The sequence below is a fragment of the Lampetra planeri genome, chromosome 76 (genome assembly GCF_965212315.1).
Source record: "Lampetra planeri chromosome 76, kcLamPlan1.2.h2, whole genome shotgun sequence".
Classification (NCBI taxonomy): domain Eukaryota; kingdom Metazoa; phylum Chordata; class Hyperoartia; order Petromyzontiformes; family Petromyzontidae; genus Lampetra; species Lampetra planeri.
In genome coordinates this window covers 1,540,473-1,555,926 of record NC_136181.1, presented here as the reverse complement: position 1 = coordinate 1,555,926, position 15,454 = coordinate 1,540,473, and the positions used below count along the sequence as shown (strand labels likewise).

The 15,454-nt window shown below is 43.4% G+C and overlaps 1 protein-coding gene across 1 annotated transcript; it reads right to left on the bottom strand.

Moving 5' to 3' along the window:
• Window positions 1-2,844: 2,844 nt before the first annotated feature.
• On the bottom strand, window positions 2,845-9,036 carry LOC144737970 (odorant receptor 131-2-like). Its single transcript, XM_078620885.1, has 2 exons — window positions 8,580-9,036; window positions 2,845-3,811 (listed from the first exon to the last, which is right to left on the bottom strand). Exons 1-2 carry the CDS (start codon window positions 9,006-9,008, stop codon window positions 3,272-3,274), a joined length of 969 nt encoding a protein of 322 aa, XP_078477011.1. The 5' UTR covers window positions 9,009-9,036; the 3' UTR covers window positions 2,845-3,271.
• Window positions 9,037-15,454: the final 6,418 nt, after the last annotated feature.

The window sequence follows — 15,454 nt, the reverse complement described above, 5'->3', positions numbered from 1 at the left end:
GGCGTTAGTCGCCGAGTAGCTAAGTGGGTGTTTGTCACCCGAGATACTAAGTGGATGTTGGTCATCCGAGTAGCTCAGTGGGCGTTAGTCGCCAAGTAGCTAAGTGGGTGTTTGTCACCCGAGATACTAAGTGGGTGTTTGTCACCCGAGATACTAAGTGGGTGTTTGTCACCCGAGATACAAAGTAGGTGTTAGTCACCTGTGAACGAGTTTGATAAAATAAAGAGTGTGTTCCCCGTGAAGTCGTCTCCCGCCGAGTTACTACATTACATAATTACTGGCAAAACGTTGTACTCAGATTTTTTATGCTGTGGCTTGGCTCTCCAACACACCGGCGTGCTGTACGAGTGACAAATTGGCATGTTCTGTTTACATGACAACCCTTACTAGTTGGCTGTGTCGGGTGGTGGCGGGTTTGAACGACACATTTATATATTTACGCGATCTAACCCAAAAAACCTCTCTTAAGAACTCAAACCATACTGCCCGCTATATTATTGAACCTTGTGGTGAATGCCCTCCAACACACACAACGCGCATATCGGTACAAATAAAATTGTTCCAAGAAGTTTTTTTTTTGCTTCGCAAAGGGTTGCCATTCCAATGTCGTGTATTAACTATTAGCTGGTCATGAAAAGCATTGTTCTGTCCATTGAGTTTCATGAATATGGTCGTTTAGAAATATTTTAGTCATTCGTTTTCTTTTATCACGTAATATTACCAATGAATTCATTGATATCACACTAAACATGTATAAGCATCTATGTTACGAATCTACACACTTACATGAATATTATTGTTTTGAGAAAAATTTTTTAATCACATAATTTTGCCCGCGATGTCATTGATGTCCCATTAACCAATTGATAAGCATCTATTAGCCAAACCTACACATTCGCATGCACAATATTGTATCGGGACATTTATTTAATTGCATAATCTTACCAATTATTTCATTGATGTCCACTTTTGCCATTGGGCACATGTTCCCAATGGCATCATCGTATATTGTCGCACTCCTATGAGGAGTTAGCATATCGCTATTGCTCAGTTTAACAACGTAAATTGGATGGATCGATAAGTAGGATATCTCCAGGAGTACTGTTGAAGAAATTCCGATCATAAGTGTGTTCGCATATTAGAGTGTTTTTAAATATTACAGTTGCTTAACACAGAAAAGTGTCAGTGGTTCCTTCCGAAGTTCATGCATAATATCTTAATCATAAGAACTGTATCCTGAATCCTGAGACCGGACATAATTACACGAAAATTATAATACGTAAAAGTTAAAGCGAGAACCATTGTATTATCACGATTGGTAATACACCCCAAGACAACGAAGCCGAGCGTCACATCACACACACATTGATCACAAATAACCACATACACAGAATACACCCCAAGACAACGAAGCTGAGCCAATATTAATAATACGCATAACTACACGCACACCTATTGATCATAATACAAACTAACACACACACATAGAGAATATATATACATTTTGACGTAATACTTTATACACATTTAATCACACATACGATTGATCATATTATACTTACACTCAATTGACATTAAACACACACCTTTTAATTATTTTATAAATTTTGCATAACTTGCATAACTACATACATTTGCATAATTTCGTAAATGTGCATCATTTAATACATTTCCACGTTTTACATTAAAAATATATTTGTATTATTATTTTTCACAACACAATATATACAACACTACTATACACTGCTTTACTAAACACGACACTACTAAAAATAGTTTTATTTAGAGCTGCTTTTTGTGCACAGTTTGTTGTCCTTCCCCCGCACCTCCGATTTGCACGGTTGGCTACATATGGTACAAAAAGGATCAAGATCCATACATACATATGTAGTGACTGTGATTGTCACTGTGTGGTGCTGGGCTTACGAAGCCACGGCGGATAATGTGTTGATATTATGTGTAGCCCTCTTACGGGGCATAGTACCAGCCCTAGCGGGGCTTGGGTGAGCACTGGTCAGCGCGGTGGCACCGCGAGCAGTGTGCGGTGCGGGCTCCCGGTGAGGGAGCGTGAGGGACCGTCAGCCAGCCAGGGTTACGTTGGGGCATGATACGCTGGTTGATCTTCTGACACGTGACCGGATGATATTGGAGGGGGGGAACCGGTGGACGGGGGTCGCTGGGCGGTCACGTGGTCTAAAACAGCTCTCGGGAGCCTTCGAGAAAGAACTCGAGAGATCTGGAAGGTGAGCAGGGCGAAGGGCGGAGCCAGCCCCAGCCCAGGGGGATATAACGGGGGCCCCGTGAGGAGCTCGGGGTTCTTCGTGTACTGGTGTGAAGAAGATCCACGTCGGGGAGAAGAAGCCTCTTGCCACGCGGTCCGGGACCCAGCTTGTGGTCCGGGCCGGGATAGCGAACCGTGTCTAGTTCTGCCGTAGCGTGGTTAGATGGGCATTCGATACCCGAGTGTGATGTTATGTTGAAGTTGCTAAATAAAGTGTTGCTCCCAAAAAAACGTCTGCGACTCAGTTGGACTCACTACACATACATAGTTGTACACCAGCAGGTCTTAAAGTTTGATGTGGACTCGATGGCAATGCGGTTGGTTCTTATAAAATTGCTCAATGCTACTGCTGTTTAAATTGTGGTGGGTGGGGGTGATTTGATACCAAAATAAATTCGTTGTAATGGCCCAACTGTAAAATTCCAACAATTAGTTATGTAAAAAAGGCCACGTCCCGAACTTATAATGCTGGGTGGTATGTTTATTGTTGTGCCATGAAATAAAATAAATAATACATAATAAGAACAAAACAAAAAAGCTTTTGTATATAAAACAAACCCATTGTAACATATTTAAACTATAGTCAGGTATTCTTACATTGCTCAACATATCACTACAGTTAAACAAAGATATACATCTTGTGCTGCGTAGAGATGGCTGCCACTGGGAGTTGTCTAGCTCGAGTGCCACAGAGCAATGCGATGACTTATGGTAAAACGAATAAATCCACACATTTTGTCACATGCACAGTTTTCGTTAGATTGAGAAGTACAGGAAACCACAGGAAAGAGATAATGAAACTTGAACTGTGGGGTAGTAATGTCCCCAAGCTCCGTGGAGCATTGAAATTCTAAGGCATTTAAGAAGTTCGGAGGTGTGTGCTAATTGTTCCTCCGATTCGAACGGTTGGCTACGTACGGTGGCAAAGAAATTAAATATACAAAATAGCCTCATGAATGCTGATCTTTTTTCTTGAGGAAGCATGACCACCTATGGCATCACTCGCTTTGAATGAACGCGCGACGATAACAACTTTCGAACTTGTTTCACAATCTCCTCGTCCCTGCTGCCGTACAAAAAGGGGCTCATGAAGCGGGGAAACACGTGCAGTGCCAGGAAGACCGCAATCCTGATCACGTGCGTGGCCCAAGCGTTTAGGCGCAACAACTCCACCGACTTGTAGAACATGGGTATAGCCACCGGCAGTAAGCACAGACCCAGCTGAATTGCGTGCAGCACTATGGTCTTTCTGGCCTTAGAGAAGCCGCTGCGTCCCTCTGAGGCCCTCTTAGCGGCCCGAGCCGTCATGACATAGGATGTTGCTACAGACAGCACGGCAAATACAAATTCCGTGTACAAAAACGTGTCACGGATCATGGTTGCTACCTTTCCATAAGGCATGTCTGCATCCAACTGGTTCATTTCACATACAAGTTGGTGCTCGCTCATGAAGAGCGGGCCGCTGGCTACGCAAAATAAGAGACGGATGGTTGGCACTGACAGAGACAGGAGGCAGACGCCAGTTACTACCTGTAAAACACAAATATTCACATGAGTTGGAATCAGAGAGTTGATTTTAAAAATAATAAAACTCGAATCTTTTTTTTACTGAAAGCTTAACCGGAATCCAAATAAAAATGTGTTGCTCTGGAAATAATGCATAGCAGTGTAAACCAATTAAACGTAGAATTGTACATGGTATTGACTAAGAAAACTTCTGAATAAAAGTATTTCTGAGATTTAACGTTGCTTTCATTGATAAATTGCATCCATTGATAAATTGCAGATATATTAAGGTCGACACCTCATCATCAGCATAGCCAAATCCGTTTATGTCACCACACATTGCCAACGCTCCATATCCTTCATCACGTCCCACAATCGCTGCACAGTAGAAACACAATAAACTAAACATGTAACTATTTTTATTTTGCCAGGCAAGGCCGACTGAGCTATGCAGATTTTTTTCAGAAGTGACCTGGCTACAGATTATAGCTCAACGAAGAAGCTTTCGTGACTGCAGGAATCTATACTCTTTGGTCTTTTAGGTAAAGTCACGTAGGTTATACCTACCTACGTATGTTATACCTACGTAAATTAGTCACGTAGGTATAGTCACGTAATTAAAACCTACGTAGGTTATACCTACGTATAACCTACAGTGAGGGAAAAAAGTATTTGATCCCCTGCTGATTTTGTACGTTTGCCCACTGACAAAGAAATGATTATTCTATAATTTAAATGGTAGGTTTATTTGAACAGCGAGAGACAGAATAACAACAACAAAAATCCAGAAAAACGCATGTCAAAAATGTTATAAATTGATTTACATTTTAATTAGGGAAATAAGTATTTGACCCCCTCTCAATCAGAAAGATGTCTGGCTCCCAGGTGTCTTTTATACAGGTAACGAGCTGAGATTAGGAGCACACTATTAAAGGGAGTGCTCCGAATCTCAGCTTGTTACCTATATAAAAGATACCTGTTCACAGAAGCAATCAATCAATCAGATTCCAAACTCTCCACCATGGCCAAGACCAAAGAGCTCTCCAAGGATGTCAGGGACAAGATTGTAGATCTACACAAGGCTGGAATAGGCTACAAGACCATCGCAAAGCAGCTTGGTGAGAAGGTGACAACAGTTGGTGCGATTATTCGCAAATGGAGTAAACACAAAACAATTGTCAATCTCCCTCGGCCTGGGGCTCCATGCAAGATCTCACCTCGTGGAGTTGCAATGATCATGAGAACGGTGAGGAATCAGCCCAGAACTACACGGGAGGATCTTGTCAATGATCTCAAGGCAGCTGGGACCATAGTCACCAAGAAAACAGTTGGTAACACACTACGCCGTGAAGGACTGAAATCCTGCAGCGACCGCAAGGTCCCCCTGCTCAAGAAAGCACATATACATGCCCGTCTGAAGTTTGCCAATGAACATCTGAATGATTCAGAGGACAACTGGGTGAAAGTGTTGTGGTCAGATGAGACCAAAATGGAGCTCTTTGGCATCAACTCGACTCGCCGTGTTTGGAGGAGGTGGAATGCTGCCTATGACCCTGTAATAAAAGGACTCTTGCACTGGGTCTGTCTCCGTTGTCCTTTATTGGTTCGTACAACTTGCCCACACGGCGTCTCGCTCAGTGTCTCCTCCATCTCCCGCTCGGCAGCCCCACTGCTGCCGTCGCTCCTGCAGCCCCGTTGCTGCCCCACTATGCAGCTCCGCTGCTGGCTCGTTACGCAGCCTCTCTGCTTCCCGATCGGCAGCCCCACTGCTGCTCACTATGCAGCCCCGCTGCTGGCTCTCTGTCGCCTCTGTGCCCGGACACCGATGGCCGACAGTGTCGAGTCCCAACCCTGTGGCGATCACGCCACTTTCCTTCTCCTGCCCCGCGTGGCCCCCTTCTCTCTCTACTCTCACACTCTCCCTGAGCCATTCCGGTTCCTGTCCTTAAAAGCTCTCTCTCTCCCCACTTGACCCTAACTCCTCCCACCTGTTACGTCACATCCAGCGAGCCCGTTTACGCTCGCATTACAACCCCAAGAACACCATCCCCACCGACAAACATGGAGGTGGAAACATTATGCTTTGGGGGTGTTTTTCTGCTAAGGGGACAGGAAACTTCACCGCATAAAGGGGATAATGGACGGGGCCATGTACCGTCAAATCTTGGGTGAGAACCTCCTTTACTCAGCCAGGGCGTTGAAAATGGTCGTGGATGGGTATTACAGCATGACAATGACCCGAAACAAAGGGCCAATGCAACAAAGGAGTGGCTCAAGAAGAAGCACATTAAGGCCCTGGAGTGGCCTAGCCAGTCTCCAGACCTTAATTCCATAGAAAATCTGTGGAGGGAGCTGAAGGTTCGAGTTGCCAAACGTCAGCCTCGAAACCTTAATGACTTGGAGAAGATCTGCAACGAGGAGTGGGACAAAATCCCTCCTGAGATGTGTGCAAACCTGGTGGCCAACTACAAGAAACATCTGACCTCTGTGATTGCCAACAAGGGTTTTGCCACCAAGTACTAAGTCATGTTTTGCCGAGGGGTCAAATACTTATTTCCTTTATTAAAATGCAAATCAATTTATAACATTTTTGACATACGTTTTTCTGGATTTTGTTGTTGTTATTCTGTCTCTCACTGTTCAAATAAACCTACCATTAAAATTATAGACTGATCATTTCTTTGTCAGTGGGCAAACGTACAAAATCAGCAGGGGATCAAATACTTTTTTCCCTCACTGTACGTGACTTTACCGAAATAACCAAAGTGTAATCAATATTCAATAACTTATTTTCGAGCTTCTTGTATGTATTTTGAACTTAGCCAACCATGCTTATCGGAGGTGCTTAGTTCGTGTCCAACTCTCTGATCCAAATAGTAATTCAGATGTCACTCGCAACAAAACCAATTAGTAAGGTTTGTCATGTAAACAAAATGTGTGATGAGTTACTACTTCAGCACACCAGTGTGTTGGAGAGCAAACCCACAATTCATAATGAAGGTTTTTCGTTAGATCACGACACAGCCACTTAGTAAGGTTTGTCACGTCAACAAAACGTACCAATTAGTTACTAGTTCAGGACACCGGTTTTGTGTTGGACAACAAACCCACAACGTTTAGAATTTGAGTACGACATTTCGCTGATCATTACAACCATCACGAATCAGGCCACAGCCCTAATTGTGAAGAAGTCTTCTCGTTTTCGGTCTTAATTGAGTAAAGGTAAAGTCATCACTGTGAGTCTGTTACGTGCAAACACCAGAGGGGGGTTAATGTAGTCATGTAAGTTACAATTTATTATGTTACTTTAACACAACACACAAACACTCCCAACGCGAGGCCGACTCTGGATTCAAAAGTGAATTTTGAAGATTACATTGATTATATTGGGAAAAAGACAAAAATTTACATTGGTTTTCTGTATCGACACAAGCACTGCTTCCCCCCCAAGTTCCGTTTTATAATTGATAAAAGCTACCATACTCCCTCTACTTGATTACTGTGACATCGTGTATAAATCAGCCCCAAGTACTGTACTGAAGAAGCTTGACTCAATGTATCACTCAGCCTTAAGATTTGCATTGAACTGCACATATAGGACTCACCACTGTGATATCTACATTGGGTCAAACTTAACATCTCTTAATGTTCGACGGCTTGTGCACCAGATCTTATTTATTCATGATGTACTTACAAAAAAATCCGCAGATTACCTGCTGGATCTCCTCTCTGTTTAAAAGAACAAATTTGACCTAAGGTCTTCGCTCATTTGCCAGCTTCACATTCCCTATTGCCGTACATATATTGGAGGAAGGGCCTTTGCTATTGATGCCCCAAAGGTCTGGAATGCTATTGCCAATAAATTGCAACTTGAGTCACTACCTATGAGATCTTCACTCAAAACTGCTCTAGAGGAGTTGTACACCCTAGCTGCCAGTGCTATTCAGTGGCCTAAAATAAAATATTTCGCACCGGATGATCGCTGCAAAGTATGGCCTGTGTTTTGATTTAGTGTGCTGATCTTAAAGGTGCATTGAAAAATTATGATACTCCGACTGATGCTCCTGCTGTTGTGGAGTGACTCATGCAGCCAGCTATGGCTGCAGGGTTTTGGTAGTACATGTTGTTTATGTCGTTTATTGTGACATTTCCGTCACAGTTCCTATGATCACTGTTTCATTACTTTCATGGCTTTATTTTGGTGATTTCGACAAGTTTTTTGGGTTGGCCATATTTGTTTGTTGTAGTAAAGAGTAAGACTGATGGCCTTAACCTAAGTTGCCTAGTGGTTGTTGTTGTTGTTGTTTGACTTGCATCCCACTGGGATTTTTGCACACAGCGTTGGTGTACGGTGTTTTTTCTGCAATATTTTGCTGTCTTTTCTTGGATTTTCTGTTTGCACTTAGTCACATATTCACTTTAAGATGTTTTCTTGTTCATGTTTTTGTTTTTTGTTTGTTGCGGTTGCACCCGATTCAAGAGCCGAATGGCTCACAGGGCTATACCTAATAAATGAACTTGAACTTGACTCACTACATCTCGCAGAAGATCGCTCCGCTGAACAAAATAATTCCACTTTAAGTCGAAGTTAAACATCTTTTTAATGCAAGCTGGTTCATAAGCGCGGATGTTTGTAAGACGAGGGCTGCATGTAGTGGTACACGGCAATGTGTGTTTCTTAAGAAAACAAAAAAAACCGGGGATACCATGCACCCACATTAGCCAGGTATGTCAGAGATACTGCGTGCTATCATGGTTAACATCATCATCATCATCACCTCCAACCACATACCTGCAGGCCGGACTGCCGGTGGGCCAGTTGGTGGTATCGAAGTGGCTGACAAATGGCCAAGTAGCGCTCCAGAGCCATGGCCGTGATGGTAAGGGTGCTGTTGATTTGAAGCGCCATACTTAGGTTGATTAAAAAACAGCAGAGGATGCGAATCAACGAGATGCGCTCAAATCTTATCATCATTATCAGGTCCGAAAGGAGCACGTAGAGCATGTCGCTGGTCATCAGGTTCATGAAGAGGATATACTTGGTGCTCTCGGTGAACGTCGTCACCCGGTCGAAGAGACACACCATGAGCACAAACATCACAAAGGACGGCAACCACGTGATCAGCAAGATAGCGTACACCACGTGGTTAGTGGTGCTCCAAATCTCTTGGAGGAGAGCTGTTTCGTTTTCAAAAGAGCCATTCACTGGTAGACTTGCCATGGCTTTTGCGTGTTTTTAGTTTTTGTCAATTCTGTAACAGAAACACACGTGGATTCAGGTGTTAGATTGGTGGGGGGCGCAAGTTATAAAAAAATAAAAATCCAACACTTTCAAATATGAGTTTGTCCTTGGTGCAGTTAACTAGGAGTACAGAAGCCGACTGTAGCTTTCAGGGGAAAACGCATTTTAAATGTTGCAAATAGTTTATTTCGCTCTGGTTTTACGTCTGAAAGTTTTGGGAAACCCATTGATCAATTTGTCGGGCTGCCAAAAGCGGAAGTCACTAAGAGCGGTCGCATCGTTATACTAAAGTCGTTTACGACTTACTAATTTTTACATGAGGTTGTGTATTACTGGAGAAGACTTAGGGTAGAGGTAACTTTAGAGCAAGGTGTCTGGGTGACAGGGTAAACATTACTTACCCACATATAAACATTGTGCTCAACAATTTTTTTCCAAAAGCTGTGAATTTCCACGTGATAAGCCACTTCGTTTCTGAAATAGAAACTAATAGCTCATTGGGCTTTACATGGTAAGTAAAATAAAGTTTTTTTAACCTTTATTTTATAAGCAATGTGTTTACCTTTCCTATATTTTGCACTCCTATTGTGTGTTTTGATTGTTTGAGGTTCTAACGTTCTGATCCGACCCTACTGAACATCTGTGAAAAGAGCTTTATAGCTCATCTGCTTCCTCCTGCAGTCTAAATAAAGATTCTGATTCTGAAAATAAATAAGCAGACATAACGCCTCTTTCCCAAATGTGTCTCTCCACGTAAAACAAGAAGTCAACATGTTGGTTACATACCCAAGCATCTTCATAACATTTTGGGAGTACACATGCTTGAGCCACACTTTGAACCTTACCTATGTATCCGCAGTTCACTTTGAATGTGCAGTGTAATCGAGGGACTGTGTGTTGTTGTTTTGGTGTGGTCTGGGGCTGTTGTTGTTGTTGTCTTGGTCTGCTCTGAGAATATTGTTATCTTGTTGTGGTCTGGGACTGTTGTTGTTGTTGTTTTGCTGCCTTGCCCCAAACTTGCATTCGGTGTAAACCAATCCGCAGGAATTGATGTACATGTCCAAATTGTACTTCTATAATTTATTTAGATTTATTTATTTAAGTCTATGGACTTGCTTACCCCCTTCTCTATGTTGCTCTCACATGCTTGTTTGCATTTTGTCTGTTGTGTTGTGTCTGTTGTATTGTGCTTGTAGTGTGTCTGTTGTATTATGTTTGTTGCATTGTGTTTGTTGATGTCACTCGCTGACACTCGTGCCTCGACCGGACATCTGTGGAAAAAGATCGTCATAGCTCATCGGATTCCTCCTCCTGCAGCCTAAATAAAAATCCCGTGAATGACAGTATATACAAAGCAATACAACACGAAATACAAAATAAGCACTGAGCATCGTTGTGGAGAAATGATCATTGGCATTAAGCTGCCGGCAGCTGACGAGCATTATTGGTTCAAGCGAGCCTGCCTCTGCTGATGAGACGCGGAATGTCGAAACAGGACAGAGATTTCTCGTACTCAACCCATGCTGCGGGAAGTACGCATGTCCATAAGGTCGTATGGCTGATGAGATGGCTGAATATGATGTCAGTGCTCATGTGGATCGACGAATATTTGACAGAGGCATTCCGTCTCATTTCGTATTTTTGTTCAGTAGATTTTCATGGTAATTTCTCCCTCGCATATGTCCCAAAGTAAACGTGCTAAATTACTATCGACTGAGTGAATTGCATCCTCCTCTTCAGTTATCCAACATTCTCACGTAATTACTTTTTGGTTCTTTCGGTAAAGTCACGTAGAAAGAAAATAAACGAAATAATAAAATACGACGTTTCGATTGCAACACAAGCAATCATCATCAGGTACGAATGAATGAGAAAAACAATCCTAGTAAACTCAGAAATGTAATGCAATGCAACACAGAGAGTCGGTCAACACACAATTAACGCATAGCCTGGTTGATTTATTCTCACGTAAATTATGGATTGTGGAAACAATGGCACAGTTTTATTCAATTAGAAAGAAAAATAGTCAGTGCCAATATTTCATAATATAAATGAAACTAAAGTATGTTTATATTTTCCAGGTAAGGCCCACTGAGCTACATAGCTCTTTTTCAGAAGCGACCTGGCCATCACAAATGATAGCTGAACGAAGTGGCTTATCACGTGGACATTTACAGCATCCAATTTCCCTTAATGCTTCGTGATTCTCAATGTGGAGGGTAAAGCCCGGAGGACCCGGAGAGAAATCCACGCGACCACGGGGAGAACATGCAAACTCCATATATACAGGCGTAGGGATCAGAATTAAACCCACGACCTTCGGTATACCAGAAGGAGTTAACATGTTGCCACCACCACACCCCAAATATAAAGTCAGACTACGTTTTTTTGTATAACAAATTAATTTTATACCAGTTATATGCAGGAGTTCATTCGTGTCAACCCCTTATCAGTGCCTACCTGAGTACAGACGAATTCAGACCGTATTGTTCACCCCGTGTCCTTATAAATCTCAACGTTCATCCTACAGAGTCCCATCACAAGGGAGAAATACAAACAGACAAAAAAAAATCCCCGTATTGAAACGGCTGTATGCCGTATGAACCTGAAAACCCAATTTTCCTGTACACGGAAAAAATGAAAACTGAAAAACAAAAACGGAGAAAGTCTCAATGAGTCATTTCATCTTATCTTCTTCTTCGTCGTATCTCCTGTCCCATGCTACACAGGTCTTTTCCCAAATATTCTGCACCAAGGCCGTAATTATAATATATATTGGGGGGGGGGGACACATCTCCCCCCCCAAATATATTGCTATCAAAAATATTTAAAAATAATCATTGCTATGCTATGTAAATAAAAACAACAATTTGCTAAACCTTGGCCATTATATCTGGATTTGTTGTATACCAATGCATACATTTCTGTTTATATGATTGTGGTTATGGTTGTACTTTATTAATCCCTATTCTCTGCCATTACATACAATGACACAAGAAAATGTAAAAAAAGTAAAAACATAGCAATGTAATACAATACACTATTAGACATTATTGTACAAATAAAATAAAAGTCCATCCCATGTGTTAGTGAATTTTTTAATATTTTAGGCAGGAAATTAGTTTTCACTTCGTTGAGCTATCAATTGTCATATTGGCCAGGTCGCTTCTGAAAAAAAGAGTTGAATAGCTCAATGGGGCCTTGCCTGATAATAATTTTTAAAATAGTTTATAGTTTAGTTTAGCTATCGCCTATTAAAGCCGGCGTGGCATACACTCCACACACTCACAACAACAACAGCAACATTGCGTCTGCTCAAAGTGTGCACGCAAGGACAATAGTCCAGACCCATGCTTGTTAATACCTGCAGAATGCACCGCTCGCGGGGCGATGGAGTGAAGGTTCCCGTTTTGTCGCGTTGCCTTTATACCCCTCGCCCACCTTTAAGGTGTGCCCCTTCGGGAAGTTAAAAATACTCTTGTTGTGTGATTGTTTCTAATGTCGTGACCCACCACCGCAGTGGTGGCGTGGTGCGTGTGAGTGCTCGCCTCTAGAGATACGTGTCGAGGTGTCGCGGACGATGGCAGCTTGTGAAGTGGATGTGGGATGTGTGTATTTGTGGAGGCTGCAATTATGAACGTGTTAAATGGGTAACTTTGGGGATTTCTTTTTTTCATTGTCGTGTTTTGCATACCATTACATACACCGTGGCATACCTGTAAACCTGTACGGTTGGCCCAAATTCGTATACAGGGAAATGGGGTAGAAAATAAAGTGTCTATTTGTTTGTGTTTCTCCCTCGTGAAGGGACTTTGTAGGATTGTTGAGCATTATAAGGCCACGATGTGACCAATAAGGTCCGAGTTAGTTTGTAATAAGGGAGGACACTGATAAGGGGTTGACTGGTATGCCGTGGTCACTGTGTGTGTGATGGTATTATTTTTGTATATCCGAGGAAGAAAATCAATGCAGTACCATGAAACATTTGTACTCGGAAATGAATGTGTTTTGTTTTCTCAGTGCCTATTACTTACTGTGAGAAATTGTTTAGAAACACGGACATACATTGACCAAATATACTGGAATTGCTTAAAAATGTAAGGTGTGCAGACATGAAATGTATTCATAAATAAAACAAAGAGAGGTGCATACCTGGAAGTCTAAAATGGCTTTGACTCAAAAACTCAGATTGCATTAATAAAATGTGTGTCGTGCACCCTACTTCACCCTAAACAACTAATGAATGAAGTTATCAAGTAAAAAAACTTTCCCATGTATTATTGGTACAACACATCGGTATTCTGGAGACAAATCTATAATATTGATAATCATAATAAAAACAAATTCCCGAGTAGAGCCAATAATCTCTTCTCTAAGGGCGACTCAGCCAGCAGACGGCATTCCACAATTACACACCCACTCTTTCACTCACTCACCCACTCACTCACACACTCATTTACTCACCCATTCACTCACCTGCTCAGTCATTCACTCGTCCACCCACACTCACGCACTCACTCACCCACTCACCCACGCCCTCACTAACTCACTCACCCACTCTCTCACTCAATTTCCCACCCATTCACCGAATCTATCACTCAACACCCACTCTCTCACTCACTCACCCAGTGTCTCACTCACTCACCCACGCTCTCACTCACCCAATCCCTCACCAACCCACTCTCTCACTCACTAACCCACTCTTTCACTAACTCATCCACTAACTCACCTGCTCACGTATTGACTCATCCACCCACACTCATGCACTCACTCACCCACTCACTCACTCATTCCCACTCAAGCACTCACTCACCCACTCTCTCACTCACCCACTCACTCAATCACTCACTCACCCATTCACTCACTCACCCACTCACTCACTAACGCACCCTCACACTCACTCACCCTCTCTCCGACTCACTCACACAGTCTTTATCTCATTCAACCACTCTCTAACTCACTCACTCATCCACTCTCTCACTCACTTACAAACCCACTCTTTCACTCACTCTCTCACCAATGCTTTCACTCTCTCACCCACTCACTCACCTGCTCAATCACCCACTCTTTCACTCACTGATTCACTCATCCACTCACTCACCAACTCTCTCACTCGCCACTCACTGACTCACCCACACTCTCACTCACTCACCCATTCTCTCACTCATCACCCACTCTCTCACTCACTAACTAACTGTGTCATTCCCGCACTCACCTACTCACTCACCCACCCACCCAGACTCATGCACTACACTCACACACTCATTCACCCACTCACTCACCTGCTCACTTCCCTACTCTCTCACAAACGCACCAATTCACTCACCTGCTCACTCATTCACTCATCCACCCACAATCAGGTTCTCACACACCCATTCACTCACATACTTACTCACCCACTCACTCACCTGCTCACTCACCCACTCACCCACACTCACTCCCCTGTACACTCACCAACTCACTTACCTGCTTACTCACCCACCCACCCTCCCGCATCTCACTCACATGCTCACTCACCGACTCATGCACCTGCTCACTCACCAACGCACTCATCCAACCACACTCACGCACCACTCATCCATTCACTCACCCGCTCAATCAACAACCCACACTCACTCACCCACTTACTCACCTGCTCACTCACCTGCTCACTCACCCACTCACCCACACTCACTCACCTACTCATTCACCCACTTGCTTACCTGCACATTCACCCACTCACTCATCCACACTCACGCACTTACTCACTCACCTGTACACTTACCCACCCACTAATGCACCTCACTCACATGCTCACCCACTCACCTGCTCGTTCACTCACTCGCCTGCTCACTCACCAATTCAATTATCCACACTGACGCACTCACTCACCTGCTCACTCAACCATCCACATTCACGCATCTCACTCACCTGCTCACTCAATCACTCACTCATCCACCCACACTCAAGGCATAACTAACCCCCTGACCCACCTGCTCACTCACCCACCCACCCACACTCACTCACCCACTTACTCACCCACTTGCTTACCTGCTCATTCACCCACTCACTCATCCACACTCATGCACTCACTCACCCACTCACTCACCTGTACACGCATCCACTCACACATCCACACTCACACATTCACTCACCCACTCACTCACCTGCTTACTCATTCACCTGCTCACTCACCCATGCACTCATTCAACCACTCTCACACACTCACTCACCCACTCACACACGTTCTCACTCACCCACTCACTCATCGACACTCACGCGCTCACTCAACCACTCATCCACTCACTCACCTGCTTACTCACCCACCCATCCACACTAACTCACCCACTCACTCACCCACTTACTCACCTGCTCATTCACCCACTCACTCATCCACACTGACGTACTCATACACCGACTCACGCACCTGTACACTCAACCATCCA